Below are 15,892 nucleotides of genomic sequence, written 5' to 3' on the forward strand. Positions count from 1 at the left end.
ACTTAGGGTTTTATTAATTCACCAAAACCAAACTAGAGCTTTCACCCATGCCGCCTGCTCTCACCGCCCTTTAATAGACGTCATCATCACGCCAGGCCTGACGCCGATTGTTGATAATGCTGTGAGTGTCTCAGTTTGGCCTAAGTCATTCACGCATAGGTAGTCGGTGTGGAGTGGGCGCTGGGTCAGGCCGTGGTGTAGCTGCATCCTCCTGTTCCATGCCCAGTGACTGTAGTGGTGAGCAGATGGAGCGGTTTGACTGGTGTGCCCCCATTCCTCCAGTGGGGAGAGAGGCCGTGAGTCGGTGTCGCGACGCGGAGCTCTCCGCCTATTGAACGATGGTGGTTTCCACCAGTGCCCGAAGGTTTCGCTGGAGTTTCCCACACTCCCATCTTCGAGCCATCCCAGGCCTTCCTCTTCGAAAGCCAGGACTTCGTCGCCAACCGGTTCAGTAGTTTCCACTCCCAACAGGTGGGAGTGTGGGAAACTCCAGCGAGCTGAAGCAAGTCATGTCGCTTGAGCCTGTCATGCCAAAGATGGCGGAAAGGTGGGCCATCCAATGACCAAAAGCATGAATGTAAGGCGTCTTTCCCATGGACGGCGCCAACCGTCGGTGCGAAAAGTGACCAACAAGTAAATATTTATCATTTTACCGTACGTTGTGATCGGATGTGGCCTAGCACTCAATGACACAGCTACGTCTAGTTTGAGTTAGTCGATTACTTTATTCACGAGCCCAGGTGCTCGAAGTTTGCTGTGGGGTTACAAATAAGTGGTAATAAGATAGGGATGATAGAGGTCTGGTCGAACTCTAGACCGAAGGGCCGAGAGTGACGAGAGCTCCTACGTGCGCCAAGTACTGGGATGTACGCTCTGTGTAGCTTTAGAGTTCTAGAGCAGTGAAGTTGTTCTAGTGCTCAGAATGTCTACAGCTAGCAGAGAGAGAGTCAGAATTTAACCATTTTAATCGATCCTCCTTTTGGAAGAGAGCGCATCCCCTTTTATAGGTGAAGGGGATTGCCTTACAAGTGAGAGAGAGTGAGGGAAACAGAGTGTGTGTGCTATTTCGTCATGTTGCTCACGCCATTGGGTACAAGACGATTTGTCGGCGCCCACAATACTGTTGACACCCAGATGCATGTGGTAGGCTCAATCGTGCTCTTCTGGTATGGCAAATGTCGGCGCCTACCATACTGTAGGACAAATATCGGTGCTCACAACACTGTTCGTGTTCTGACATGTCTAGAAAGTTGTAGAGCACCCTTCTGACATGGTCTGGTGATACTGTCCTGCAGGTGTGTAGGATACGGTTCTCGGTATTACGGTTGACTTTAAGCGTCTTGCCGTATCTGCTCCACCTGATTCTTGGGTCCTTACCGAGCGGGTGTCCCCGTTCGGTCGTCCCCAGTCGGCTCCGACCGCGCCAGTCGGAGAAAGAGCTGTAAGCAGAGGTTCGGTGTACTTTCGGTCGGAGAAGCGGGTCGGAGTCGGAAGCGAACGTTGTCCCCTACTTGGCCAGGCCTTCTGGTCGGAGAAGCGGGTCGAAGTCGGAAGCGAGCGTCGTCTCCTCCTTGGCCAGGCCTTCCGACCGGAGAAGCCGGTCGGAGTTGGAGGCCTTCCGGTCGGAGACTGGATCACTCTTCCGGCCTGTTGTTAGGTATCTGGGCCGGTCCAGGAGTTGCGCATCGTCTATAATGCCGTATGCCGGGCCGAACGTTTGCTGGGAAGCAGGTCCATTAGAGACCCCGGGTTTATGAACCCGACAAGTACATTATAATCATCGCTCCATCAGATTCAGAATCAGGCACGACAATTTATTAATACCTGACTGGCATGCATGTGGATGACCTATCAAGAACAAAAAATTTAGAGTGAAAAAAAAATCCACTTTAGTTTTATGGATGGTGTAGCCTAGCCTATTATGTTTTTTCGATAGCCGGTTGGTTTCTAGGCTAATAAATCCAGCTAATAATGTTTTATTGTGAGAAAAAAATAATATACCATAGCTGATAAACCTTGACTAAAATTAACAAACAAATATAGTGTTTGTCTATAACTAGCAAATATGTCCGTACATCGTGAAGAAACATGTAACTTGTTGCATGGTTAACAGTGTGACTTGTGGCTCGAAGATTTTTATGCAATGATCGCGTCGTCCAGGTCCATCCATCAGCCGGGGCGGAGTGGGCGACGGTCCGGGGGGCCTCCAAATATTAATTAACAACTAGGTCGTGTTAATCCAACTCCAGAAACGCAGGCACGCAGCGCACGACAGGTTGAGGCTCAATAAAAAAATAGGTAGCTAACCCATCAAGTACATTTGCATGTGTCTGTCCATTCATCTTCTATTCAAATGATTGAAGTTAACTATTTTATGACCTTATTCTACATTTCGTCCAGGGGCCTCATATTCCTAGGGATAGCCTGGCGTTGTCTATTAGGCCACGTTTAGTTTTAAAAAGTTTTTCTAAAAAGTGTTACAGTAGCTATCACATCGAATCTTGCGATACGTGCATAGAGCATTAAATATAGACGAAAACAAACTAATTGCACAGTTTGGGTGGAAATCACGAGACGAACGTTTTGAGCCTAATTAGTTCATGATTGAATATTGATTGCTAAATAAAAACAAAAGTGCTACCGTAGCCAAATTTCTAAATTTTCGCGAACTAAACACGGCCTTAGACTCTGTGCTGTGGCTGAAGTGAGTTGATCCGACCCGTAAGAACATGAATCGTGACTTATCTGTTTCAATATGTCTTGGAGTCAAACTCTATAACTTGGCTACGAGCACGCTATTCTAATTCGTTCACGAGTGGTGAGTCTGTTGTCACGAAGTTCATGAGTCGTGAGTCTGTTGTCACGAAGTAGGCAGAGATGTGCTGGGGCATTGTGAATGAAAAGTAAAAATAAGATGGACAAAAGAAACCACTCTAACTTCAATATAGATAGATCTGTGGAAAATATCATGCACTGCATGCAACAGTTAAATATTTTCTTAAAGAAAATCATATGGCCATAAGGAGGTTGTCATGCACAATATATAAAACCACGGATGAACGATGGGCAGAGGCACGGAGAAAACCAGACACAGAGTCAGGGATGCAAGAGGTGGGACGGTTTGGGAATGGCTATTTTATTCCCTACCTTATGGCCTCACATTGTGTGGCAAGTGAAATAACTATAGCGCAATTCGACACATGGCCCATGTATAGACCACTTGGTCAACATACATTGCTCTTGCCCTTATGCAGGTGGCTTCGAATTTTCTTGCCACTTTTTGCACACTTTCATTGTCTAAAGTTAATTGTAGTGAATTATATCCGGGAACCGTACAACCCCTATAGCCCTATATATATTGTTCATATGTGTGGAAGTATCATAAATCTCTACCACCGATAATGTATCGGTTGTGAACTTTTCTAAAGCCAGTCATGAACTGTCCTAGGTACACATGAAAAAAAAACACCTAAAACCAGCCCACCTTTCAAACGAAAACGAATGGACGAGATCCGGTCTGACCTCTCGTTTCTCTCACTCACTCGTCGCTCGGACCAAACTTCATCGCTCATCCCACCCCGCGCCCACCTCCCTCCCCCGTCCGCCTCTCGCGTGACTCACTCTTTCCCTCGACGCCGCCTCTCCCACACGCGCGTAGTGGCCTAGATCCCCGACCCCTCCCCTTCTCATCCTCCTCCCCCGCCCGCCTGCCGACCACGACGGCTGTTCTCGCCGCCGCAGCCCGCCCGGCCGCGGTTCTCAGCGCGCAGGCCGGCTACGGCGCCCGGCTGCGGGCTCTTCACACTGCACCGGCAAGTCTCGGGCTCTTGTCGATCCGTGCCTGTAGCTAACCCTAACCGTGAGCATCGAGGGATTCGTGGTCGAGACGGAGAGGTGGAGGCCTGGAGGCGCAGATCGAGTGCCGGCACGGGCGTAGCATCAGCAACCGGCATCGGCATCACCGCGTCGAGGGGGAGGCACCACCAGGCACAGCCGTCGGGCACTAGGCGCGGCCACCGGCCACCAGGGCTAGGCGCTTCTTCCCCTCCTCCGTGTCTGGTGGCGCTTCTTCCCCTCCTCCATGAACGGCCGCCACAATCTGAAGTCGGCCCAACTCCCTCGCTCCCGCACGGGCAGTTTGGGTGTCGCTCCAAACCCTAGCAGCCGTCATATCCCCTCTGCCTTGATGTGTCTACACCAGATGAGGTCCTCTTCATATTTTTTCTGAATTTTATTTGAATGAACTCTGATCCGAATTTAGGGTATGTACGCATATGATTCATGAATCCTTAAGCAAGGCAACAATAATTTCTGCAGTTTTTATGGTAACAATACCAATTTTATTTAATTTCTATAGATTAGAGCCACCGACCCCGTGAGCTTCCCTTCCCGTGCCTCCTTGCTGACTGAGGCTTTTATCAGATTCATTGATAATCAAGGTGTCGCTCTAATTTGCGTTATGTGCCGCTCTTCTGCAGGTCTTGGTTGTGGCGAGCAATTACAGCGTGGTGAGTACCTGTTGCTTGTCCTCAATCACCTGGTATCAAGTCTGATGCCTCTCCTGCAGTAGGGCTCCTCTCTTCCTGGCTGTGAAGGTGAGTCACGTTCTCTCTTCTCACCGGACTGAAAATAGACTCTAATTTTTGTATACTGAAATAGACTAATTTCACTGTGTTAATTTTTTATGACGCTTTAATATTTGTGAACAGGTATACATGGCAATGGTGCAGGCACATGAAGGAAACAAGACCATGCCCATCTGCGGGAGCTTGGCCTCAAAGCCAATTGAGGTGACAATGCAAATATCGACCTAGGTTAATGCTAAATAAGATAGCCTTTCCTTGGCAGTCACTTGTCAGCTGTGATGGTTTTATTTCCTTTCTAGAAAATTTGCTTGCAACTGAGGGCTTGCTACCTAAAGAAAAGGTTGTAAGAATGCCTCTTCTTCTTGCTCTAAGTTCTCTCTTGCATGGTATGATTTTTACCATTACCTTATCAGCTTGTATCATTTTCAAGATCCCCACTATGAAATCTTGTCACAACTCTAGAATCAGTGTCCATTGCAAGTATTATCCATTTACTGTAGTAAATTTCAGGGGTTCTATTGAGATTTTTTGAGTATGTGAACCCTTATACAGTACATGGCTTATAAGTTCAAATATCAAGCGGGGTCCTCAGAGTTAAGAATTAATTTCAATTATTTTAGAGCCATTCTCATCTTTAGTGTTGTCCTACATTTCTTTTGCACTGACAGTCCTTCATACTTCTCTGCAAGTTCTTTTGATTTATGGTCGTAGTCAAGGGTAACAACTCTCTGTGGAAGCTATTCCTGCATTCCTGTCTAGAACTTCTGGAGTATTTCATTTTCTACTGCACTATTTTCTGTCTTGAACTATTTTATGTTATACTGCATCCTGTAGGCATATGCCTGTCTTGAAGCACACACACAGGACCAAGGGAAAATATATGTGAAGATATTGTCATTGTCAGGGAGAATCTTAACATATTCGGGATGTCTTCCTATGAGCCGCCATGATGGTGTTTCTGTCTTGCTGCTTCAGTAGCAAAGTTAGAAGAATGATATGGTAACATTGAACAAATGTAAGCATGCACTTTATTAATGAATCAGTAAGTTTGATCGACCCAAATGTTTGGGTGGTACATATTTCACAATTTCACAATATTACTTGGTGTTTAAGAATATCTGGTAGGGTGGGGAAGGCATTAAAATTAATTGCAGGGTTTACTTTTGTTAGAGAATCTTCCATAATATAAATTGCAATAACAGAACAACTTTTTCCCATATCCGAGAGCCTTGTATACTGATTTCATGCAAATATAGCCATATTTGTAGCCTTTTTCTTTTAAAGCGACCACCAGAGCTGGTAATTTAGAAAAGAATAATTATAAACCTATAAATGATTGGATGCTTCTTAGAATGTTTTATTAAGTTCTTGATTTGGAATAATTTAGGAAGAAGAGAGGATAAAGGATGAAGGTTGGCACTTGGCAAATCATCGGCAAGAAAAAGCACCATAGAAGACCACAAACTTAAGTGCAAGAGGCTTTAAGTGTTGTGATCTAATCATTTGTTTGTGCACGACATTTCCACATGGGAATTTCATTAAGCACAAATAATGCTTTGCAATAAATAGACTGAATTAAATTAATAATGAAGGTATTCTTGGTGGGGTTTTTATCATGGATTTTTCGGTACCATGGTAAGAATAATACAATATGCGATTAGATGAGTTTTTTGTTATGCTTTTTGTTAGCTGAGTTATTATGTTTCTTAGCTTCATCTCACTTTCAACAGTATGCTTATTATTTTGTTAACTAAGTTATTATGCTTTTTGTTGGTTCACTCACTTTCTAGTTAATACCGTAGCGTTAGCATGGGCAATATAGTAAGGCAAATATTTGACAGGAAAGACAGAGTGCTCATCTCGCCATTCTTCTGATGGGATACTCTGCCATGCTTGCCTGAAAATACGGTGAAGGTAAGCAGACTTGCTTAGTTGCTCAATGCAAAAATGGCTTTGTTCTTGGTGGATTTTATGGGCCTACTTACTAAACTTTGAGATATGGTAGCAGAGATGGAAGAGGTGAGGAAGAACAAGAACTGGCTGTGCCCTCACTGCCTTGAGGAGAAGGGTATCAAGAAATTCTGGATATGCAACAGGTGAGTGCTTTCTCAACCTCCCTCTCTATTTTTTTTTTCTTTCTAGCCGTTATTCAAGCAAAGAAGAATCTTTCACCAATTTCCAAGGGGAAGGTCAGCAATCTGGTTTGCACAACACCACAGGTTCTTTCTTGCATGTTGGGTAAATGCATAATTTCTTCACCTCCAGAGATAATGTAAAGGTTCACAGCAATTTTTGTAAGTAAGAAACACCCAAATTTAATTTCTATAGTTTCTTGGTTTAGTTTTGTCAAAACTCAATAAACTTAATTGTGTGATTTGAAAAAAAAAGTATTTTTCCTTTTTGTATGGCGTCATATTTCCCTTGAAACTCAATACATTTGTTGTGTTTGTCCTTTGAGTAGTGCATAGATTTATCAAATGGTTTTGCCTTGGTTCATTTATAAGTTTAGTGTGCAACGGTATGATTAGAGTTTAGGTCAAAACTTTTGACCAAGGATTTTTCCCTGAACCACCTTGTACAGGAAGGCTAGCATATACAATGGATCGCCCTTACCAATTACTTAAGTTCTCATGCTGCAAATCAGGTTTCTCATCAGGAAAAATAGGAATGCTCGCTATGGATGGTCAGCACCACAGATTCATTGTTTTGTATTTTTACTGAAAATGGAGGTTGTTCTGCTGCTGAGCAACTTGAGACAGTCTTCACTGCAAGGTTGTCATTATCAACACCTGTTCGGCTGGGGCTGAAACGATCGTATACGATCGCGGATTATTACTGCTGGCTGGTTTGGTGTGAGAGAAAATACTGTTCTGGCTGGAAATTTACGATCGTTTACGACCAAGCGAACAGGCTGCAAGTTTCATCAACAGTGGCAAGGCGCTCATGACATCTTCATTGTCAGATTCAGAATTGGAGGAAGCGTAGAGCTGTGCATATGATTATAATGTGTATATATAAAGTTTGAATTAATGTGTATAAATAAATTTCAAGTTTCATCAATAATGCCAAGCCTGACTTTTTGATTAATGTGTACATATACAATTCAAGTTTTTATGTGCATCCCTGAAATGACGTCGTGGTGTTAGCACGAACACCATACTAATATAATGGGTGCTTTAAATTTACGATTGAATTTACATTGCACTCGATCGATCTACTCTGAGCATCCGTATACTCTCTCTGTCCCAACGCTAAGGTATTCGTGCCGGTCAAGCTTTCTTTTTTAGAAAATACTAATAACATATGTATCTTCAAATAAGTTTATTATAAAAATAAATTTAATGATCTATCTAATGATATTAATTATGTATCTAATGATACTAATTATGTATTATAAATATTAATAGTTTCTTGTTCTATTTTATCAAAGTTTAAAAGTTTTGACTCCTCGAAAAACGAGAATAACACATACTCTCTCTGTCCATAAAAGAATGCAACTACGGGTTAAGTGTCAGCAAGAGTGGTTTATGACCAATTTTTAGTGAATACTGTTCACATTTATGGCTCTAAAATAAATTATTTTGAAAATACATTTCATAATTAATCTAATGATATTTATTTGATATTGTAAATATTGATTTTTTATCTATAATTGATCGAACTTAAGAGGTGTTTAAATCTAGGGGCTAAAGTTTAGGGGTGTCACATCGGATGTCACATTAGGGTGTCACATCGAGTGTTCGGATAGTAATAATAAAATAAATTACAAAAGTCCTCAGTAATCCACGTGACAAATTTGTTAAGCCTAATTAATCTGTCATTAGCACATGTTTACTGTAGCACCATATTGTCAAATCATAGACTAATTAGTCTTAAAAAAACTCATCTTGCAAATTAGTCTCAATCAGTGCATTTAGTTTCGTAATCAGTCTATATTTAATACAACATGCATGTGTCCAAACATTTGATGTGACACGGGCTAAAGTTTAGGGGTGAAAACAAACAGTCAGTTAGTATACTAAACCGTGAGACTGTTGTAGAATTGCATTCTTTCTTGAACGCAGGAAGTACTTCAGAATGGAGGGATGTATTTAGGCCAGTCTTAGTGGGAGGTTTCATTCACAGTTACCAATACTCCCTCCCGTCTTGAAAACAATGAGATGAAATCTTCCACTGAAACTAACCTTACCAGCACAGATGGGTACTGCTAAGTACTGTGGTTCATGCGACGCATGTAGATGTAGCTTTAGAGCGTAATTATGATGTCTGTTAGTGACGAAGACAACACTGTTTGGACCTGAGTCAGTTGTTAAATGACTCGTGTTTCATGCGCGCATGTAGGCGTCTTGCACTGTTAAACACCTATTAGCAAGCTTGATGGTGTTCGTCCTCGTCATGGTGTCTTTTCTCCATTTCTTTTAAGTTTATTAGAGGTGATGTGACGGTGTGTCGTGTACATTCATGCAAGTGGACTCAACTCAAATAGTCTTCAATTCAACTGTTTTTTTTTTTTTTCAGGCAGAACCGTGCACACAGAAACACGAAGAACTAGTGTTGGCTTGGGCTTGCAGGATTCATGCTGCTCTACTGCGCCGGCCCACGATGCTCTACGCGGCAAATGTACTTTCCAGCTGACATGTCGCCCCAACAAAAGGGAAGGCACATGATGCTGGACACCAATACAGCATTTTTAACCATTCTGCTACGCACAATGCATAACTTAAGCAATGCCACTCTGGAGTCACAAGTATCAACCGACAAAAAAACAGATCATAGTGTTCGGCTGATGGTTTATACGGTTGATAAGCCGGTTGAAGCTGATTTGTTGTGAGAAAAAAACACTCTACCATGGCTAATAAAACATGCTAATAAGAAGACCTGCAATGACACGGTTTACTGACAATGGTGGTTCAGTGCTAGCAGCAGATTTTGACAATGGATGGATGAAACTCAACACAACATCAACAGGTTCCCAACTACAGAAACTCTAGGTCTGATTCCTGATGTTCCAGGACGATCGTGGCCAGCGCTCGTCGGTACGCAGCCGATCTTGCATTCCTGACAAGGACGCAGATCTCCCGGCTCTGCAAGTTTTCATGCGCCCATTGCTGTCGCCTCGATACTGCCAGAAGCTTTGCCTCGCAGAATGCGACAGCGACCGCGTCTTGCCCATTACTGCGATAAGTGAAACAAAGTGTACTCCCAAGTTACTACTACTAGATGACAGTATGGTACCGCTCGACGTGTATAGATGGGAAGGGAGATGGAATAGCTAGTAGTACCTTCCGTGGATGAAACCACTGGTGACAAAGCCTATAGGCCACCTGAACGCCTCCCGTGCGGCAGCATCTGTAGGCAACTGAAGGCTGCTGGTGCTAGGATCATCAAACCAGGAGAAATAGGAACTAACATGGGACTGAGGGAGCTGGAGTTCCCATTTTTCTACGCATTCTTCCTCTTCTTCCTTTGATCTATTCCATGCATGAAATGAGATTATTAGTTTCTTCAAATATTTTTTGTTTCCTATTACCTCCTTGGAAAGTATACTGCAGGAAACAGATTACAGAAGGAGGTGTATTTTAACAAATGCTCAAAGCAAGCACGTGTTGTGTCAAAATACCAAGGTGTCCTCAAGATTACTAAGTACACATCAAACAGGAATAAAGTACATATTGTTTCTGTAATATACATGAACTAAAATAGCATGTATGCTCTCTTGATATCAACCAAGAAAAAAAGAATAGCATTCCTCAGACAATATACTGTACTAAAAGGACAGGTGGGATATTGACCTGATTTTCCAAGCTGAAAGATCTGAAGGAAATGGGGCACAAACGACAGCACCCTCTTCGAAAGAACCTACCTTGAAAGCTCGGATCAGAACCCTTGTAAGGCATAATTCACTCGAGAATCGTGCCATTTTGACAGTGTCATTATAAGCTAAGTTGGGTTGATCAGAATCCACTTTCATGTCAGATGATGAACTCAGATATTTCAAATCAAAATCTTCCACATATTGTCTCAACATTTGGGTGGTTCTTGGCACATGAAGTTGCAAGGATGCAACATTTGCTTGCGATGCTTCTGCATCTCCAGATTTGGAATGTACAGACGAGTTTTTAGGTGATGCCATATTAGCCCGCACTAAGTCGTCTACTTCGAGAACACCCAATATGCCATCATCTTTATGAAAACAAGTCATGATACAGTGCCATAAAGGAGGCACAGGAACGCTTGGAGGTCTCTTGGCAACAGGGCAGCGCTCAGCTACTTTATCAAAACCAGCAGCTTCTTTGGATGCATATGATGCATACGCTTTGCTGTCTGGATAATCATAAGGAAAGCATGGCATTCTGAACTGCATAATGGATATATCAGTGCATTAGTAGTGTTTAAGATAATAAAAAAAAAGGTGCTAGTAAACCTGCTGTGTGCTCCTTGATGGACAAATTTGACATTTACTGACTCTGCCAACAAAAGGTAAGATCTCACCACTGTTCATTCTCATTGTATTTCATATATGGATAGCTTTGTTGCTAAGTTGAACAATTGCAATAACAGTTTGATAAATTTAAGGCTTCATCAATAGTTGTCCATTCAAGAAAAAACCAGCAATAATTGGAAGGACGCTACTGGCTGATAATTAGCTTTTCGTTGTATTACACATGCAAATACCTTTGCTGCAATCCACCGTCTCTCTCTTAAGCCAATTGCATGGGCACCATGAGATACTAAAAAGAGCCAGAAAGGTTTCACCCAACTCAAAGGTAGAATGATGGACCACCTGTATATTCATTCAATGTGGACAATAAGACAAACTCATTAGCAGTCTTACATGATGATAATATATAGTATATAAATCACAACTTTTCATCATTTGAAAGGTTACCGCACCAACTCACTAGGGAAACCGTAATAGCACATTATATAGGAATTCAAGACATAAAATAGAGTTCAAAAATCAAAACTCATGATAACTGATCTAGATTATATTTCTCGACATGAGGGGGTATGACTGCCCCCACAGCATTCCAATAAGAAGACCTTCTCACCAGGCCGAGAAAAACCCCCGAACCCCCACGGGCCGCCCCAACCTTACACAGCGGAATCCGTTGCCCAAGTGAGAATTGGGCCGGGCCTTAGACCTATGCTTTGGTTTATAGGGAGGACGAGGGGATTTTTTTTACCTCAGCCTGAAATTCGCTCCCACGGGGAATCGAACCCAGGACCTGAGGTATGCTACTCAACATCCTAACCACTAGGCTAGGCGCCCTTTCGCATCTAGATTATATTTCTTCTAAGAAGCAAAACCAAAAATAACTTAAATCTGAAACGAACATGAGATACATAGACTCAGGTGTCATGATAGAAGGGGAAAACTCATAATTAGGAAGCAACATGGGGCAACCATGCAAATGCCCCTTTCCTTTATATAATGGGACAATATGTAGGATAGCATAGAAGTCAACAATTTCTTCATATGCTCTTGCAAGCAGGACATCTAATGAAGTATGTGACATCTTCAAGGACAAAAGATAGGCCTTACCCTAGAGCAGGCATTCCCTCTCCGGCATGTTTCAAAAGAATAACCGGGCAGGATCGAATGAAGTTATCCTTCTCTTGGGTTGTTCGCCCTTTATCATTTCCTGAATCCAAGCAGAAAAACTTCATACGTTCACAGTGCTTCTCCTTACAAAGAACCTCATCTGACACAGGAGGATTTATGCTTTGCCTGGAGTCCCACAGTTCCCTACAGTCAGAAAGGAATATATCATGCTTCCCAGGGTGCATCCACATCAATGGCAATATATTTGCAACCTCTGATGACGCCTCATTAGCATTTGGGGCTACATCTTCCTCCAAAACTTTGCTCTGCTTGTCAAGGGAGGCTAATTTAGAAGAATCTGTTCCCTTGACTGAAACTTCTCTGGGGTCATGAACTACCATGGATAGTATAGCACCAGGCTGAAGAATGTCAGCATTATCAATGACGGATGCTTTCGAAAGATGAGGGACGGTAAGGGAATCTAGGGGAGTATCAGTTGATGCAGAGATATCACTTGTATCTGATACCATGTTGATATTACTTGAACTGCATTGTTAATAAAAAAGACATAAATTAGCATGCCTTGGCACCTTTGTTTTCTCACTGGTAACAGTAACTTAGTTCCCAAAAAGAAGAAGAGACTTACTTGGTTGGATGCAAAATCTTCTTAAGAGATTGCATAGCCTTGCATCCATTGACTTCCAATCTTGCAATTTTTCCCTCTAATGAGCAACATTTGACAACACCAGCGGAATCTTGAATCTGTAGTACAGGGTAGGATATTATATGGTGAGATGAAAGCAGGAACCCTAGTATTACAAGGAGGAAACTTGCTTCTAGTAACTGTTACGCAGTAGTAAGGATTACATTGCACAAGGTAAATTATGCTCACCAAATAGCATCTTAATTCCTACATTCAGATCATAAAAGCAGCAATTTCTAAAGTGCTTACTGCTTAGGTACTGAGCAGGTGGATGTTTCTCATTAGGATATAAAAACTGGTGAATGATACCTTCAACCATGAAAATGATAAAATGACTAGTATTTTCTGGTCAACAGCTCAAAACACAACACTCAACTCATCTATTTGTTTAGCGAAGCTAACCAACAAAAAAAAAGGCACGGGGTTTTCTTTTTGGCATTCCTCCTATTAAACACAAATTGCGGTGCATCCTGTATTTTCTGTGAGTAGTTTGCACTTTAATCTGAATAGGAAGTGCAAATACAGTTTTACTTGGAGTCATGTATTTGTGCTGGTTAAAAATAAAAAAGAGTGACAAAAAAGTATTCTACATAACTTGCATCTCCCTTGCATATCCACACACTCACACTAAAAGTATAAGAAGTTCTCTACAAATCAGTGAAACTACCAATTCAAGGAGCGAACTACTTAAAAAACTATTTTCAAATTTTAGCGTACTGAAATAAGTTTCTCCTTTGCCCTCCAAACAAACCTGAAAACTGCAAGTTAAAGCCTTAGATAAGAAATTGAGGAAGCACCTGTCTCTCACATGCAAATCTTATTACACTAATCCCTTCATCGAGTGCAGCGGGATGAATCCATATCCACAACTGGCGTCGTGAGGAATTGCCGCTTTCGTTGTGAATGCTGTGAGAAGTGCATGGATCTCCTTCAATCTCAGATTTGTCATCTGCTCTTGAGAATGGACGCCACATATACGTTACTGGTCCAACAATTTGAGAATGCAGACTCCTAACATCCCAAAGCTGGAAAGAACAATTAAGTCAGAGTTGTCACTTTAAATACTTGTACCCCATACTGTCTGTGGTGAACATGTAAATACCATAGCATTCTCATAGCAAACACCTCGCATAACTTGATCTTGTAGATGCTTCAAATCGGGTGTGTTTTCTACAGGAGATGGGCGCAGAACCATTCTGAGAATGGATAACAGGGCGTCCTGGAGTGAGCGGCACACTCAGTAAGATTGTTGAACCATCAGAAGAGAAGCCACTCATAACAGCTAGGATGGGGAAAAATTACAAGCAAGCAAGGGAAAGAGAACAGGAGCGTGTACCTCTGGACCATCTAGCTCAATTGGAATGAAGTAGCCAGCATCATGGATAGTCGTGCCATTTTTCAGACGCTTGAGAACACACCTTGAGCCCCTCGCCCTGGAATGTATAATAACCATGTTAGGGCTACAAAGTTTCAATTACACCAGGAGCATCTACATATCACAGTATACAAATCAGGTAATAGTTGATCAGAAAGAATTCCCTCCTCTCCTATTAACAGATGCTGCAGACAAGGAAAGGCACCAGATTGGCCATCTTACAACATCTGCATTTCAGATTGGTCAAGCATCCTCTACCAGGACTGCCATTTGTATACTAGCTAAAGATTGAAGCCAGCATTAAAACAACAAAATACTCTTTCGTGGTGCGGTAGGGTTACAAAATAAATATCTTTTTTCCTGCACGGGCGGCACTACTGCCAATTTACTGAGGAGCAAACAACCTAAAAATACTGCTTTCTTTACGATCGTAGCCAACTGAAGCCGAAAAAAAAAACACCGCCGTTGCTCAACTGAAGCCTTAAAAAAAAACACGGCCATTGCTCACCTCCCCTGGGCGCCGTCGGGCAAGATGAATCCCCACCGCCTCTCCATGAAGAACCTTTTCGCATACCACAGGTGCGTGCGCAGCCGCCGCGCGCCGTCGCCGGCGACCGAGAACCCCTCCGCGGGGTTGCCAGCGAGCTCCCGCCGCCGCCTCACCGCCCTGGACTGTTTCCGCGCCGGGAGGCCGCCGTCGTCCCCGGGACCCACCTCTCCGGCTCCCCGGCGGCGGCGCGTGTTGGGGAGGTGCCCTGTGGTGCGGCGGCGCGCGGAACGGGGCTGTTGCGGGCCGCCGGCGTCGTCGAGTCTGGACGACACGGCTGCGTAGAGGGAGCGGAGCTCGCCGGCGCGGGCGGCCGCGAAGCGCCGCACTTCGAGCTGCCGCGGCGGCGGCGGCACACCGGCCATCGAGGGGGAGGGTTTTGCGGAGAAAATGGTGATTTTGCCATTAAGGTGGGCTTAGCTTCTTTGCCATTATTAAACCCAACACAGCCGCTAGAATGTCATTTAACTGATTTATTATCAAATTTAATTATTATTTTATTCTCTCCCTGCTTTAATTCTTGTTTTACCCCTCCTCCTTTCTTCCTCGTTCACGCAGAGAGACCGCCGCCCGTCGAAAAAAACCGCTGTCGTCGTTTCTTAGATGCCGCCGGACCACTGCTGATGCTACTCCAGGAGGACGGTGCGGCCGCCTCGACGTCCGACCGCCGTTGCGGCCGGCCGCGAAGCTTGGCTGGCAGCCGGCGATGATCGAGGAGGTGGGCTGCTGGCGACGGCCACGGCAGATGAGCCTTTCCCTCTCCTCACGTCCTGTCTCCGTCTCATCTCTCTCGTTCTTTTTTTCGACTTCTCATCTCTCTCGTTTGTGCTCTCCGTGAAACAAGGGACAAAAGAAAGGAAGGGCTTTCATGCTCTCGTCAGTGAGGAAGAAATGAAGGGATAAGAACAGGGGTAAATCGGGAACTAAAGGATTGAGAGAATAAAAGAATGATTAAATTTGGCAATAAATCAGTAAAAGGGCATTCTAACGGTTGTGTCCGGTTTGATAATGACAAAACAACGAATACTTTTACAGGATGATAAAACAGCGAAACCCACGTTTCATAACGGCGAAATCACCATTTTCTCGGTTTTGCGAGGGCTTCTTCTGCGACTTGTTTGGTCGACGGCGGCAA

General features: G+C 43.5%; 1 protein-coding gene and 1 long non-coding RNA gene across 3 annotated transcripts; one reads left to right on the forward strand and one right to left on the reverse strand.

Annotated features, from left to right (window-relative positions):
- The first annotated feature begins 4,063 nt into the window (after window positions 1-4,063).
- Window positions 4,064-5,599, forward strand: LOC136547576 (uncharacterized). The gene is made up of 3 exons (XR_010781591.1): window positions 4,064-4,262; window positions 4,358-4,595; window positions 4,710-5,599. It is a non-coding gene; the product is annotated as an uncharacterized lncRNA (long non-coding RNA).
- Window positions 5,600-9,203: 3,604 nt separating this feature from the next.
- On the reverse strand, window positions 9,204-15,600 carry LOC136547577 (ribonucleases P/MRP protein subunit POP1-like). 2 transcript variants are annotated; one of them, XM_066539529.1, is made up of 10 exons: window positions 14,719-15,597; window positions 14,172-14,268; window positions 13,938-14,054; window positions 13,633-13,860; window positions 12,779-12,894; window positions 12,133-12,678; window positions 11,262-11,370; window positions 10,379-10,944; window positions 9,869-10,057; window positions 9,204-9,761 (listed from the first exon to the last, which is right to left on the reverse strand). In XM_066539529.1, exons 1-10 carry the CDS (start codon window positions 15,120-15,122, stop codon window positions 9,563-9,565), a joined length of 2,571 nt encoding a protein of 856 aa, XP_066395626.1. In that variant the 5' UTR covers window positions 15,123-15,597; the 3' UTR covers window positions 9,204-9,562. The 2 variants fall into 2 exon arrangements, 1 of the variants encoding a protein (XP_066395626.1); XR_010781592.1 differs by having other exon boundaries at window positions 9,626-9,761; window positions 10,450-10,944; window positions 14,719-15,600.
- Between the last annotated feature and the right edge of the window lie 292 nt (window positions 15,601-15,892).

The sequence above is a fragment of the Miscanthus floridulus genome, chromosome 3, assembly GCF_019320115.1.
Source record: "Miscanthus floridulus cultivar M001 chromosome 3, ASM1932011v1, whole genome shotgun sequence".
NCBI lineage: Eukaryota > Viridiplantae > Streptophyta > Magnoliopsida > Poales > Poaceae > Miscanthus > Miscanthus floridulus.

Bases quoted from the DNA above. Each gene is read 5' to 3' on its own strand.
- LOC136547577 (XM_066539529.1), bottom strand. From the start codon at position 15,122: ATGGCCGGTGTGCCGCCGCCGCCGCGGCAGCTCGAAGTGCGGCGCTTC. The intron at 12,679-12,778 runs GTAAGTCTCTTC...TTAACAATGCAG, and splicing joins AAGATTTTGCATCCAACCAA to TTCAAGTAATATCAACATGG. The intron at 10,058-10,378 runs GTCAATATCCCA...TGCATGGAATAG, and splicing joins CTTTCAGCTTGGAAAATCAG to ATCAAAGGAAGAAGAGGAAG.